The sequence below is a fragment of the Phocoena phocoena genome, chromosome 8 (assembly GCF_963924675.1).
Source record: "Phocoena phocoena chromosome 8, mPhoPho1.1, whole genome shotgun sequence".
Taxonomy (NCBI): Eukaryota; Metazoa; Chordata; class Mammalia; order Artiodactyla; family Phocoenidae; genus Phocoena; species Phocoena phocoena.
This window is the reverse complement of record NC_089226.1, coordinates 79,624,619-79,638,909: the sequence shown is the minus strand read 5'-3', so window position 1 is coordinate 79,638,909 and position 14,291 is coordinate 79,624,619. Positions and strand designations below refer to the sequence as shown.

The window sequence follows — 14,291 nt, the reverse complement described above, 5'->3', positions numbered from 1 at the left end:
AGTGTTCATTTTTTGGTGGACTTGAGCTTCTTAAGGCTGATCTTTCAGATAACAGAGTCACGTGACTACTTGCTGCCCTGGGGGGAAGGAGGCTCTTGTTCCTTCTAGTCCTTAGGGTCCAATTTGATCTTATAAAATGTGACCTTTTTTGTTTTGTTTTTTTGCGGTACACGGGCCTCTCACTGTTGTGGCCTCTCCCGTTGCAGAGCACAGGCTCCGGATGTGCAGGCTCAGCGGCCATGGCTCACGGGCCCAGCCGCTCCGCGGCATGTGGGATCTTCCCGGACCAGGACACGAACCCGTGTCCCCTGCCTCGGCAGGCGGACTCGCAACCACCGCGCCACCAGGGAAGCCCTAAAATGTGACCTTTTAAACACTGCATTACAGCTATGAGCATTACCAGTTGAATGTAATTAGTGAGTCTGGGGTGTAGAAAGCCCCTTGAGAGGGGTTGTACTAAGCCTGCACTAAGGCAGACTATAGGATGCTATCTGTTTTCAAGGAGGAAATGCAGAGAATGCAGTTTTTGACTAATGGGTTGACACACTGGTAGGTGGTGACAGAATTGTGAGATGCACACTCTGTTCTTGGAAGCTTTTGTACTTGGCCTGTAAAACTAATGTGCTAGAAACAGCCAGTAGAAGGTAGCTTGTTTAGTTATGCCTTCCAAGAATTCACACATAAGGCATGTTGGTAAGAACTGACATTTTCTAGGGAAGTCACACTGGAGTCGGGGATTTAAGGGGTGAAGATGAGGTTGTGAGGTGAAGCATTTAAAGACATAGTGGTCAAGCTGGCTAGTCTAGAGCCCAGAGGATTTGCTGAGGAGGAATAGTTTTAAATAGAAGTGTTGAAAAGTCTTAACACCATCTTCTGCGGTCCCTCATTTTACATATGGTGGACCCCATGAGGTGAAAGGCCGTGAGGCTGATGGTGTAGAGTAAGCTGTTGTGAGCCTGGGTTGAGGGATGCCCCTGGAGGGCATGCATGCAGTTTAGAGCTTAGGTGCTAGGGTGCCTTGTGAGAAACAAAGTCGTGCACGGTGAGAGGGCTTTCTAGGGAGAATTTAGTTCAGGGGCATGAACCCTGTGTTAAACCTGTAGTGTTGCCTAAGAATCCAGCATGGTTGTCCTTGAAATTGAAGAAATAATTCTACACACTCACTCTTGGTTTCTGAGTCCTCTTTCACTTTCCCATTCCCTGCAACACACACACACACATCTTCAGTACACATTTCTGTGTTAATGCTTAGTTAGTAAGGATCAAGTATTATCCTTTCCAGGGCTATTTGCATTTTAACTGGGACAAAAACTTCAAGAGAAAATAATGCATCTAAAAAATAGAGTTTCAGATCTCTGTGACTTCAAGTTTTAGGAAGGGTCCCTAAAATCAGGGTGTCTAAGAAGAACAGATTGAAGTGGGAGGACTTGAAGTCTAAGGAGAGGATGTCCTCTGCCTGGAGCTGGATAGGTGCTCATGTTTGTTAATCAGTGAATGAAACTTTTTAGTGAATGAATGAATTGCTGAATAAGGCTCAGGAGGGCAGGGTGCTTACAGAAAGAAGAGAAAGGACAATGGAAATTAGACTCTTTCGAGGAGGAATTAACATGACTTGGTGACTATGATCCTAAGACATGATGGGGAGAAAGCATTTAAAAAGAAATCACGCATGCAGAATCTCATTGCTTGGGAGAGTTCCCCTGATGGAACCAGGAAGCTGGAACAGTCCTATGTTTAATCATCGGGGCACGCAACTATCATTTTTAAGTCAATACAGTTGACCCTTGAATAACATGGGGGTTAATCCACTGATAATTTATCATCACCCCCACTCCCACCCCTTATCCAAGGTTCTTCCACATCCACGGATTCCGCCAACCTTGGACTGTGTGGTACAGTAGTACTTACTATTGGAAAAGATCTGCGTGGATGTGAACCCTTGCCGCTCAAACCCGCTCTTATTCAAGGGTCAACTGTACTTGAAAACCTGCCTCCAGTTCACCTGTTTACAAGTCACTCATACGAGTTGCAGTCCTGCTTCCTGCTGCTTCTCCCTAAAGTTCTCTGTCCAACTTTTCCTCCCATGTCTGAGTGTTTGGGAAAACGGGAGAAAAAGTGGGGCTCAGGATGAATTGCGTGCTCCTTTCTTACAAAAGGACCCAAGGACTTCTTATCCTTTTCTTACTCCACTCTTACTCGCACTTAAATTTGTCACTTTGAAATTTCTTTAGGAAAACATTTATCTTTTAAAAAAAAAACATGCCTTTGTTTGGAAAGTTATGCTTACAGTGACTTTCACTTTTTGCCTCTCTTTTGCACGGAATATGCTGCCCTTGGTTATGGAGAGATAACAGGCTCTCCTTGTCTCCCGAAGGCATTCATTCCTCCTTGACAGACTGGTGTGCTCTGATCTGTATAAACCTCCTGCCTGCTGCCCAGTGCTCTGTATTTATGAGGCACTTGGAAAACACCGCAAGCGGCAGAGAATGACCATGAATAGCAAACTTAATTTGGTCCAATATGTTTTGGCTTGCTTGACCTCACCAGAATAAAAATGTGCCTGTTTAAATTATTGTATTGAAGTTAAAAAAAAATTCTAGAGGCATTTATCTCATTGGAAGAACTTTGGGATTGCTTTAGCAGAGGTTTAAGTCCATGTTTAATGTCGGATAGACTAGAGAGATGTTTAATGTAGAGCTTCAATAGCAGATTGGGTCATTGTGAGTTATGAATTTTAAGAGTCTGAATTACTATTTTTCTCTTGCTACTTTTTTTTCCCTCCTAGACGACTGGCTGGCAACGACCTTTCTTTTATCCACCCAAAGGCCTTGTCGGGGTTGAAAGAACTCAAAGTTCTGTAAGTAATGCAATTTTAGAGTTTCACAGCTGGCTGTGTATTTTCTTTCTGCGTAGTCAACATGCTCGGAGCTAGGTTAAGCACAGTTTCTTTTAGTTCAGGATTAAAAGATTTAAGGAGTGGCCAATGGGTAGTGTGGGAGGCTAGAGGCTGATTTCGGCAACCTTGGGTCTAGATAACAAAAGTTAACGTCGAAATAACAGACACTCTGACCTCTGGTGCATTACAGTTGAATGTTAGGCTTTTTGTGTGGCTAATGCATTGAATCAAAATCATATTTAAGCTTCACCGGTAAGGTTTTGTTTCTACTTCTTTTATAGCTATAAGAACTTTGCATGAACTGACCCTAAAGGGAAAAAGGCTTACAAGAGCTCCAGATGTAAAATCATTTTAGAGCTAAAGGGAATTGAGATGCCTATCATTTACATAGCCTGCGAGAGATCAAGAAATAAATTCCTGGCAGTGGTCAGGAACTGGCAGATTGGGGAGCCGGGGAACTGACTGCCGGCCCCACCTTGCCACTGCCTCACTGGGTGACCATCTGTAAGTCACTAGACCTCTCTGGTTCGGTGAGTTAGAAGGGCCCTTTTCCATTCCATTCTGTGGTGATGATTCTTGTCAGGCAGTCATTTTATTAATATGACCAGGAAGGACGTTAGGCAAAAACTAGTAAAGACTTCATGTTCATTACTGATCTGTACCTCCATTCTCCAGGTTGGAGACTATTAGATAATTAAAGCTTTATTTCTGCCCTGGCCCTGCATTCACTGGGGACATGGCCACTGCCCCCTAAGAGCTCAGGGTCTGCTGTCCTCTTGATAAAATTGTCTTTCTCTAATGTGCACGTTTCTGGGCTGTGCTTTATTTCAATTTGAAAAGGCATTAGGGATTCTAGTGGGTTTGCTTGCTATACCTCCCAGTTAACTTGTTATACCTCCCAGTTAACAATGGTACCTTGGGTGATGAATATTAATTAGGGTGCCTTAATTCCTGAGAATGAAACAATCCTGGATGACCCAGCAGGTCTGTGTTAGGAGATGGCTTGGGACAGTGGCCTAGGTTTCATTTCTGGCTTTACGACAAATGCCTCTTGCTCTCTGGCAACTCTCTTATCTTGGGTGCTTTCCACCTCAACTCCTGATCCTTTTTTTGCTATTGGAAAGATGTTTTTGGAAAGAAATGGTTCTAAATTCTTCTAAGAAAAAATGGTCATAATTGCTTCTTATTCACTAACCCAAAATTTCCTTCCAGAACTCTCCAGAACAACCAGTTGAAAACAGTACCCAGTGAAGCCATTCGAGGACTGAGTGCTCTGCAGTCTTTGTAAGTAACTTCTTGGTTTGCTGCATTCTTGAATCATTAGGAGAACACTCTGTCTACTAAATAGGTAAAGAACTGGAATCCTAGGGAAAGAAGACATGTATCCTCTCATCTGGGATAAAAATGGGGATGGCTAGTTGCTGTTACTGAAATGTCCATTGGAATATCCTGTCTCCAAGGCTGGGAGAAAGCTACAAGCTTGCGTGTAGCAGGCGATTACACCCTCTTTGGAATCAGAGTTATGTGTGTACAGGAGTTCCAGAGTCTTGTGCCGTGATGCTCAAGAAACAGCCACAGAGAGGTTTCTGTTTCAGGTGGTAATGATCATCAGAGCAAATTAGTTATGGACCCTCATCTGTGGATGTTGAGCAGTCATCAGGGATGGTGACTTAATCGCCTGTGCTGTCTTTTTCTCAGGTTTTTTTTTTTGAGGAAAGTTTGGATTGATGTGGAATGTTCAAAATTTTAGCTCTTGAACAGCAAGGTCCTACTGTATAGCACAGGGAACTATGTTCAGTATCCTATAATAACTGTAATGGAAAAGACTATGATATACACACACACAAACACACACACACACACATATATGTAAAACTGAATCACTTTGTTGTACACCAGAAACTAACACAACATTGTAAATCAAGTATACTTAAATTACAAAAAAGATTTCAGTTCTTGGTTTTTACCATGTTTAGCCACTATTTTCAAAAGCTTTTTCGCATAGCACTTCACTTTATTCTTGTTTGAATTCTTTCCCATATAAACGTCTGTATGTATTAATATGTATATGAACCTGGAGAATGGGGGTCATTGCCTCCATGGTTTAGCTGTGCACACCCCGCTTCCCCCTAGAGTGGGGGGATCAGGTAAGCAGCAGTAGTATCACAGGAACCATGCAAACCCACAGAAGATTCTAAAGAAACAACCATTTTTATGTTAAATAAACAGATATTTGTTCATGACTAGACTGCGTGTTGTGGACTAGTGTTGTCAGGGCTCCCCATCCCTGGGTTAGAAGATCCAGCTTCTCTGTCTTCAGGGGCTCGGTTTTAGAAAAGGTTGAGAAGCACTGAACTGAAGCATGTGGTTATTGTAATCTTTCACCAAGATTAAGAGAAGCCCTTTGCATATTTATCTGTCAGAATGTTTACATTGCTCTCAAAAGAAGTTCAGATAAATTCAGATTAATTAGAATTCTGAAACAGGCCTGTCTGGTTTTGCATCCCCACTCTGCCACTTGTTAGCTGTTAGCTGGTTTGGGGCACGTTATTTAAAATTCCCTGTACGGTAGTTTGCTTATTACCTACCATGTACTTTAATTCATGAAAAGCACTTTTAACAGTATCTGACATGTAGTAAGTGCTCAATAAACATTTGTAGAGTCTGTTAATATTAATAATAATGACCATTTTATCTGTTCTTTCTTTTGATTATTAGATTACCCAATTTGCCTAACTAGGTGAAGGAATCGTCTGCAAGTAATGAAAAAGTATTCTTTAAAACAAGCAATTTCATTAGTTTCTTATTCTACTACAGTGATGAACACAAATGTGCATTGCCTCAGTTCATGTCCTAACACTAAATACAGTGGGACTAGGGCCTAGTTTCTCAAAGTGTGGCACTTGGCCCGCCCTCAACAAAATCACTAGGGGGATATTGTTAGAATACAGATTCTTAGGCCACATCCTAGGAGTCATGATACGCTCTCTTTAAAGGTAGGGTCCAAGAAGCTGTAGTTTAAAAAATTTCCCCAGATCATCCTCATGGATACAGAAGTTCTGAGAATCACTGAATGAAAAACTGTAATAGTTATCACACTTAGGTGTTTATAATTTTCATTATAAAATTAGGGTATAACCACATCACGTATTTGTGTACTAATCTGCCCCATAATTTTTTTTTTATTGCCCTGGGAAATAACTGTAAAGGTAAGCATTTGTAGAGATGCACATGAGCTAGAGAAGACATAGGTGAAAGTGACTGACCGGCTTGTCCCTTCCACTCACTGATATAAAACCATTTATAACTGCAGCAAAAGCACATCACTGGAAATTGTAAATTATGGATTACCTTTGATTTTAGATTAGATAATCTGGTAGTTAATGGGCAGTAATATGAAAATGAAAATATGTACTTATAAAGCATAGCATATGCTGTAAAGGTTAAACTTTAAAATGTATCTACTATAATAAAAAGGAGTATCTGGGTATTGGCCATTTAAGTTGTGGTTTCAATATGTGTAATTTAAGGTAGATACTTGTTAAGTAGCTCATTTCACCAACTGCCGAGTTATGGAACATAAGGATTCATTATTTGCCATCACTAATTGAATGGGATTCCACAGAGACTATTTCAGGGAATAGATTGGAATGAGTTCCTTTAAAGAAAGGTGATTTTGCTGCCTCTGCACCCTTTCTAACCTTGGACAGATGTACACAGAAGGAGCCATCTTACCTCTCTTGGATCTGAAGTCATTAGATATTTTAAATAATTCTCTTTTTCTTTTGCTTCTTCAGAATTTGTTTTCCTTCAAAACCTTCATACAGAATTGTTCTGATTTCCCAAGACTTAATGATCAAAATATTCAATCATTTTGTCTTGTTGGAAGGCTGAAAAAGAGAAGGCTAAAATCTTTGAACATTAGAAAAATTACCAAGAAAATATACAAATAGATTTTTTTCTAACTTGTGGTCCATAAGTACTCTGAAGTACACATGGTATTTTTGATCATTTAGATGGGAAGAAAAATTGAAAAAGAATAGATACATGTATATGTGTAACTGGATCACTTTGCTGTACACCTGAAACTAACACAACAGTGTTAATCAACTCTACTCCCATATAAAATAAAAAGTTAAAAAAAAATAAAGTATTTTCACAAAAATCATAGGTATCTTCCTCTAAAATAATGTTTTAAACAAGCATACTGTGCTCATCACTCACTGCGTACAGTGCATTGTTTAAATTATCTCCCAGCTTGGGATGGGAGGGAGGTAGGGTAAGGAGAGGAGTCAAACTACTTCTTTAATAAAGGCATTGGGATTTTTTTATATGTATCAGAAATATAAGGAGCTATGCGCCAGGCCTGTTTTATTTAAGAAGGAAACGTTCATGGGTTTGTTAGCATAGTGGGTGCAGTGGTCAAGTTGGATACAATTGAAATTCTGTCCTGGTGTAAAACAGTGTTATCAACACTTGAGTCAGTTTGCAAATCTGATCTTCAGACCTGAATTACATGAAAGATTTCCTTGTGGTTTTGAAATAGTACTCAGACGGAGCAAAGTTCATTAGGGCTTGAAATTGATCAGAAGTGGTTTGATGCAAATGGGTGACGATGGCTATAAAATCTGAAAGTGAATTGTAGATATTGATAAAAAGCTAACCTAACAACCTTCCACGAAGCCATGAAAATGGCTAAAGTGTTACCTGAGCAGGATATTAAAATAACATGTCAGAATTTGCTCCACTAGAATTTTTTTCTTTATAGTTGTTCACACTTATATTGACTATTAAAGGATTTCAAAGACTAAATTTCCTAGGTTTTCTACCGTAACAGAATCTAAGTATTTTGAACTTGAAACTGGTAACAGAATATAATACTATAATGTCTACAATATTGGTAAGTGAGGAGTAGAGAGAAAAAGGGTGAGCTTTTGATTACACAGAACAAGTGTTTATGATAACATAGACATTCATCAGTAAATAGCTGCATTTAAAATTGTTATTGTAATTTCACTTACGTCAAGAGAAAAAAGTATGTGAGTCTCAGTAAGATATAAAACAGGCTTTTGAGAATAGGGAAAAGAAGCACATTTTAAAGACGAAAATAGTAAGGGAATTTAGTTAATACATTGTTAACTGTTTAACAACTCAAGTGCACTTAAATAAAGTAATAGTTATCTCTTGCCAAACGAAGTTGAAATGGTAAAATAACTTAAGCCACATAATCTCTTCACTGTGTGAGATATCTAATGCCATTTACTGCCCCTATTGAAAGAATCAGTTACAGTATTTTGTTTTTTGGTCTGTTAGTTAGGATGAATTTTAATAGTGTAGATCATTGGTACAAAGCCACGCTTTCTAAGACCATTTCTCTGTGAAACATTGATCTCAGTGTAAGTGCAAACTCATTACATTTATGGGTGTGCCACCAACACCCACATGTGGATTGAGGTGTAAGTATTAACCATTTGAGTCACCACAAATCCTTTTTCTCATTAACTTTTTATTTAAGGGTTCCATTTTCCCAGATTTCTTCCTTTTGATCTCTTACGTATGGCTGACTTTACAATTTGGGGAAATTTTTAACAGAGGAAATTGTGTCTGTACACTTTTTGTTGTATTATTATTTTGCATAGAAGGTAGTTTCATTACTATCTTAGCTCAGAACTCACCTGGTTATCTTGCTAAGTTAAGACCACCCCTTTTCTTTGGTGGGGTGTAGCACAGAATTCTGCAGGAGCCTAAATGGTGTATATAATACTGGATTTATGTTAAAAAGGTCTAGAAGGGACTTCCCTGGTGGCACAGTGGTTAAAAGTCCGCCTGCCAACGCAGGGGACACGGGTTCGATCCCTGGTCCGGGAGGATCCCACATGCCTCGGAGCAGCTGAGCTCGTGCGCCACAACTACTGAGCCTGCGCTCTAGAGCCCGTGAGCCACAACTACTGAGCCCACGTGCCACAACTACTGAAGGCCATGCACCTAGAGCCCGGGCTCTGCAGCAAGAGAAACCACTGCAATGAGAAGCCTGTGCACCACAACACAGAGTAGACCCTGCTCGCTGCAACTAGAGAAAAGCCTGTGTGCAGCAATGAAGACCCAATACAACCAAGATAGATAGATAGACAGATAAATAAATAAAGTCTAGACAACTTTTCTTATTATAGTTTTCTGCCACATCTTTTTTTCTTCCTGTTTTATTGAAATGATTGACATGTAGTACTGTATAAGTTTAAGGTGTACAGCATAATTTTTTGACTTATGTACATCATGAAATAATTACCACAATAAATTTAGTGAAAATACATCATCTCATACAGATACTTAAAGAAATAGAAAAAAAAATTTTTTTTTCCTTTTGATGAGAGCTCAGGATTTATTCTCTTAACAGCATTTATATATAACATTCAGCAGTGTTAATTATATCTATCATGTTGTGCATTACATCCCTAGTACTTATTTACCTTATACTGGATGTACATCTTAATGAAACACATATAGAGAGGACTTAATGTCAGTGGAGTGTTGTGTGTGTGTATGTGTGGGGAGCACTGCTCATTATTTTCTACAGTGTCAATGAACATTATCCTCACTCTTATAACATGAGCAATCTAAACTTTTAAACTGTTGTGACACAGAGAAACTGGGGCGGGATTTCAATTTGTGCTTAAAATGCAATCTAAATCCTCACCTGATCTAATGGGGCTCTGTGTCATTTGGTCCCCATTTGCATCCACATCTGTGTCTCCCTGGACCCTCCACTCTCTTCCTCCTGTGTTCTAGTCACTCAGACCTTCTGGGAGTTGCTGGGACCACACCCAGTTGGTTTCTGCTACTGAGTCTCTGCCCTCACTGTTTCCGTTGCCTCAAACACTCCTTGCCCAGCTTCCTTTGCCACCTGCTCTGGATCTCAGTTTAATGGCACCTTCTTAGAGATGCTTTTCCTGACCAATACATTGTAAGAAGCTACCCTCCCCCTCAGCCCCTGCTAATCCTGATCTCAGTACCCTGTTTATTTACTTCATAGCACTTTTTAAGCACTCTGCAGTCATTTTTCAGTCTGTTAGTTATATTGTGGGTCAGTCTCCTCATTACTGTCGTGTTCACCATTTTTACCTTTTGTGCCTAACAAGATTCTCAGTTTACACGTGTTGAATGAATTGCAGATAGATTAGCTACGTGTAGAATTTAATGGCATGATTTAGTTACATTATACGGTTAATTGTATGATTATATTTCAGCTCCACATTATTTATAGAAAATGTCCAGATGTGTGAATGTGAAATAAATGTCCTTAACTCCCTCTGCCTCAACAAAATGTCTCTCTCTCCCTAAGTAGAAGTTCCTTGAGGCTGTGAAGCGTGTGCGTGTGTATGTGTGTATGTGTGTGTGTTTTTGAACACACTGCCATGTACTCATTAAAGAAAATCTGCTAAGCATCTCTGTAGCCAGTCCTTTGCCAGTCTGTTATATAAAGGATGCCTGTCTCTTCTCAGGGTTAGGTAGGTTCTAGAAAGTACAAGGAATAAACAAACCTAAAACTGTTTGTTTCTAAGTGGATTCTTAAGGCAGCTGCTCAGTTTCTGAAGCTCTCCACTTTTTAGTGCTCTTCAAGTTATCCTGACTATCAAACAGAAGGCTTCCATCAGATCCTTACCGGGACCAAGGGTCTTTGACCTCGGCCAATCTGCCTCTGGAAAGGAGACCGCATTTGGGGCTGGGGCAGTTAGTTGGGAGCGGGGGCTCAGCACTTGCATGGAGGGAAAAGAGACACTTATGGCAGGATCCGAAGCTGGAGCAGCACAGGGAAACAGGAGGCACGAAAAGCACTCTGAAGTCAGAATTTCCTGAACTTGAAGGCTGCCAAAGTTGATTTCTTTAAAAAATGGGCTGCTGGGCTTCCCTGGTGGCGCAGTGGTTGAGAGTCCGCCTGCCGATGCAGGGGACACGGGTTCGCACCCCGGCCCGGGAAGATCCCACATGCTGTGGAGTCGCTGGGCCCGTGAGCCACGGCCGCTGAGCCTGTGCTTCTGGAGCCTGTGCTCCGCAACGGGAGAGGCCACAACAGTGTGAGGCCTAAGTACCGCAAAAAAAAAAAAAAAAAAAAAGGGCTGCCGTTTTGACCTTGCACCTGTTTTCTAGTGTTCCCTAATTTTCACCAAGAGATCCAAGCCTGTGAGATATGGATTTAAATAGTGAAGTTATATCAACAAGGTATTTGCGAAGAAAGTTGTGATTTGCCTGGTGCATATGGTTCCTCATCATATTAATACTAACTTGTCATTTTGGCGAAAAGCAGTTATTCCAACAATTGCGCCTGGTTGTGTCAACACTAACATTTAGGACTTGGTTTCTCAGATTTTCAGATGGGGATTTAATTTTTAAGTATGGGTAATCCTATTAGTAAGGTGTCCTTAATTCCAAAATTTTGGGGAAAATCGAAGAAACTCTAAAGCCACAATAATGTTGATCGGAGGAGCTGTTTAATTTTTTCCTAGGGACAGTTTGTTAATTTTGACAAACTAATTTTTCAGATGTACTTAGGCTTAAGAGAAGAGGAGAGGGTTGCTTTGCCAGTACGTGACACACACACACACACACACACACACACACATATATATATAAAAATATATATATATATATTTTTTTTTTTTTGCGGTACGCGGGCCTCTCACTGTTGTGGCCTCTCCCGTTGTGGAGCACAGGCTCTGGACGCACAGGCCCAGCGGCCACGGCTCACAGGCCTAGCTTCTCTGTGGCATGTGGGATCTTCCTGGACCGGGGCACAGACCCGTGTCCCCAGCATCGGCAGGTGGACTCTCAACCACTGCGCCACCAGGGAAGCCCGACACTTATATTTTAAATTGCCTGGTGGTAATAAGGATTGTTGAGAATCTATTGAAATGGTTTGTTGCTGTAGAAAAAAATTGTAAATATGTTCTTACTCTTTCCCCTTTGGTACCAAGTCAGAATAGCAATTAAATTTAATATCAAATATTAGTTATAAAACTAAGTAAAATAGATTATTTGGTCAGCTTAGTTTTTTTCTTGTTGTTTTTCTATATTTTTGATAAGTACATTCTGAAACATAAAATTCGCGCTTGAGCTCTGAGGGTTTCTTTCTTTCTTTAATATATCATTTTGCCATACAGTTGTGCTTAGCCAAGGATTCAGATTTGTATGCATCCCTTTGTTATGAAGGAAGGGAGACACCTGAGTTCCATATGCTGGTCTTGGAAACATTGTTAGATTTTAGGAAAACTTCTAGTGAAATTAAAGAAATAAGGGATGCTGTGACTTTGGTCATTTTTAGAACTCCATTTTTTTTTTGAACCCTGAGAGTTGTGTGACTTGCCTTGACTCATTCCACTAGAATCCATTATTGAAGGTGGTTGTTTTTTTCTGTCAGGCGTCTAGATGCCAACCATATCACCGCAGTGCCTGAGGACAGTTTTGAGGGGCTCACTCAGTTACGGCATCTGTGGCTGGATGACAACAGTTTGACAGAGGTGCCAGTGCATCCCCTCAGCAATCTGCCGACCCTGCAGGCGCTGACCTTGGCTCTCAACAAAATCTCCAGCATCCCGGATTTTGCATTTACTAACCTGTCCAGCCTGGTGGTTCTGTAAGTATCCACCCCTTTTAATACTATATATTTGTGTTAATTTGGGGGCAAAAGCAGAGTTCTTGTGACAAATTGTTATGAAAGTACCTCACGGAGTATGTTCTTGGAGAGCTGGTGTTTGGGGGATCTGCCTTTTTTACAAAATTACATGTGCTGACTTTTAAAAATACAAAACAAGATAATTTTATAAAAATTAACGTTTGATGATAACAGTTGAATGTCTCAAAAATAAATGGCCATTTGTAGTCAGGAGAAGAAAGTGGGTCATTCAGCAAACACTGGTACGGCTTTTACTTGTATCCCAGCAATGCATTCAGTGTTGAAAGAGGCGGAAATCCTTTTGGAGATGCCCATAGAAAATGAGTTTCAGTGATATTTCATGTTCTTACTGTCTATTCAAAGAGTATGTGATTTTCTTTTGTTTCAAAAACTTGGACATAATAAAGTGGCATTTCTTGTAAAATCTGTTACCAATTCTCACTGATGTAAGCTGACATTTCCCCTGCCTCCCCATAGGAGAACTCATCAAAGTTTTGCTTCATATAATTAAAAGCTCATCAAAACTTTTGTTTGGATATGGATAAATACTTAAGAATCTTCCATGTGTGCACCCCTCTTCCACTAGAGATATGTTCCTTTTCCACTGGCCTCCTATGATCAGTGAATCCGAGTCTGTGCAGTGTTTATCAAGAGATATCTACCCAATGCTATTTGTTTTCCATTAGTCAAGTGTTGCAATGTTTAGATGCACCATTCCTTTAAGCTCTACCAATTTAGACATGTAAAACATTATAATAGTTGCTTCTGGGTGAGGCAAAAGTCATTTTGGTGCTTTTTTCCATAGGCATCTTCATAACAATAAAATTAAAAGCCTGGGTCAACACTGTTTCGAGGGACTCGATAACCTGGAGACCTTGTAAGTTTATTCGTATTTTGGATGATCACACTTGGGAAGTTGACAGTGCAATTTTGCATTTCATTGCAGAAAAAGGAAAAAAAGTAATGGTCTTAAGTTCAGCTCATTATTAATTTGCTTTAATACATGACAAAAGTCTTGCCTTCAGATAACACAGTCATGAAAACTAATCTAGGTTTCCGGTTAAAAATGGCGCACCAGATTGATATTTCTTACAAAAGGACGTGGTAAAACCAGCTCAGTCTGCCAAGCTGTACACCTTTTCAAAAACTTTGGTTTTGTTAGTATGATAGGCAGTTTTGGAACTTTGAACCTTATAAAATTAATACTGGAAAAGTTGTTTTGTTTGTTTTCTCCCTCATCTCAGTTGCCTTGCTAATTGTTAACAGGGGGTTTGAATACCATCTCTGCTTTTATATGCTAAATGTGATGAAGGTTTCCATTTTGCTTAGGATACTTTTGTTGTTGTTTCTATTGTTAAAGTGTTAGAGAATTCTGGCTGTTTCAAAACTGTCCATTGTACCATGATATGAGCAAAAGACATAGTGCAGCTGTGTGTAATCAAGAGTAGGATCTTTATTTTTGTTGTTTTGGTTTGTACTAGTTGCCTTTTTTCAGAGATTTATAATATTAGCCATCGTGGTACAGTAAATGATTCAGAGAATGTCCCAGTTAGATGGGTGAGTAACATTTGATTGGAATGCTTAGGGTTTGTAATATTTTGTTTAATTGAATTTTTGGGTTAAATGTCAGTCAATGAGCAGACTTAAAATCTTTTAGTACTCTATTAATTCACCTTCCTGTTTAAACCACTAAAAGATAGTAAGCATCAGTGGATATTTGAAAGTTGA

General features: G+C 39.9%; 1 protein-coding gene across 2 annotated transcripts in view; it reads left to right on the top strand.

The window, feature by feature from the left end:
- Positions 1 to 14,291, top strand: part of LGR4 (leucine rich repeat containing G protein-coupled receptor 4) — a 95,442-nt gene that overhangs the window by 67,086 nt on the left and 14,065 nt on the right. For both annotated transcript variants that reach the window (XM_065881827.1, XM_065881828.1), the window contains 4 exons: positions 2,786 to 2,857; positions 4,109 to 4,180; positions 12,309 to 12,524; positions 13,369 to 13,440. In XM_065881827.1, the coding sequence (XP_065737899.1) occupies positions 2,786 to 2,857; positions 4,109 to 4,180; positions 12,309 to 12,524; positions 13,369 to 13,440 (432 nt within the window). The remainder of the gene's footprint in view (positions 1 to 2,785; positions 2,858 to 4,108; positions 4,181 to 12,308; positions 12,525 to 13,368; positions 13,441 to 14,291) is intronic.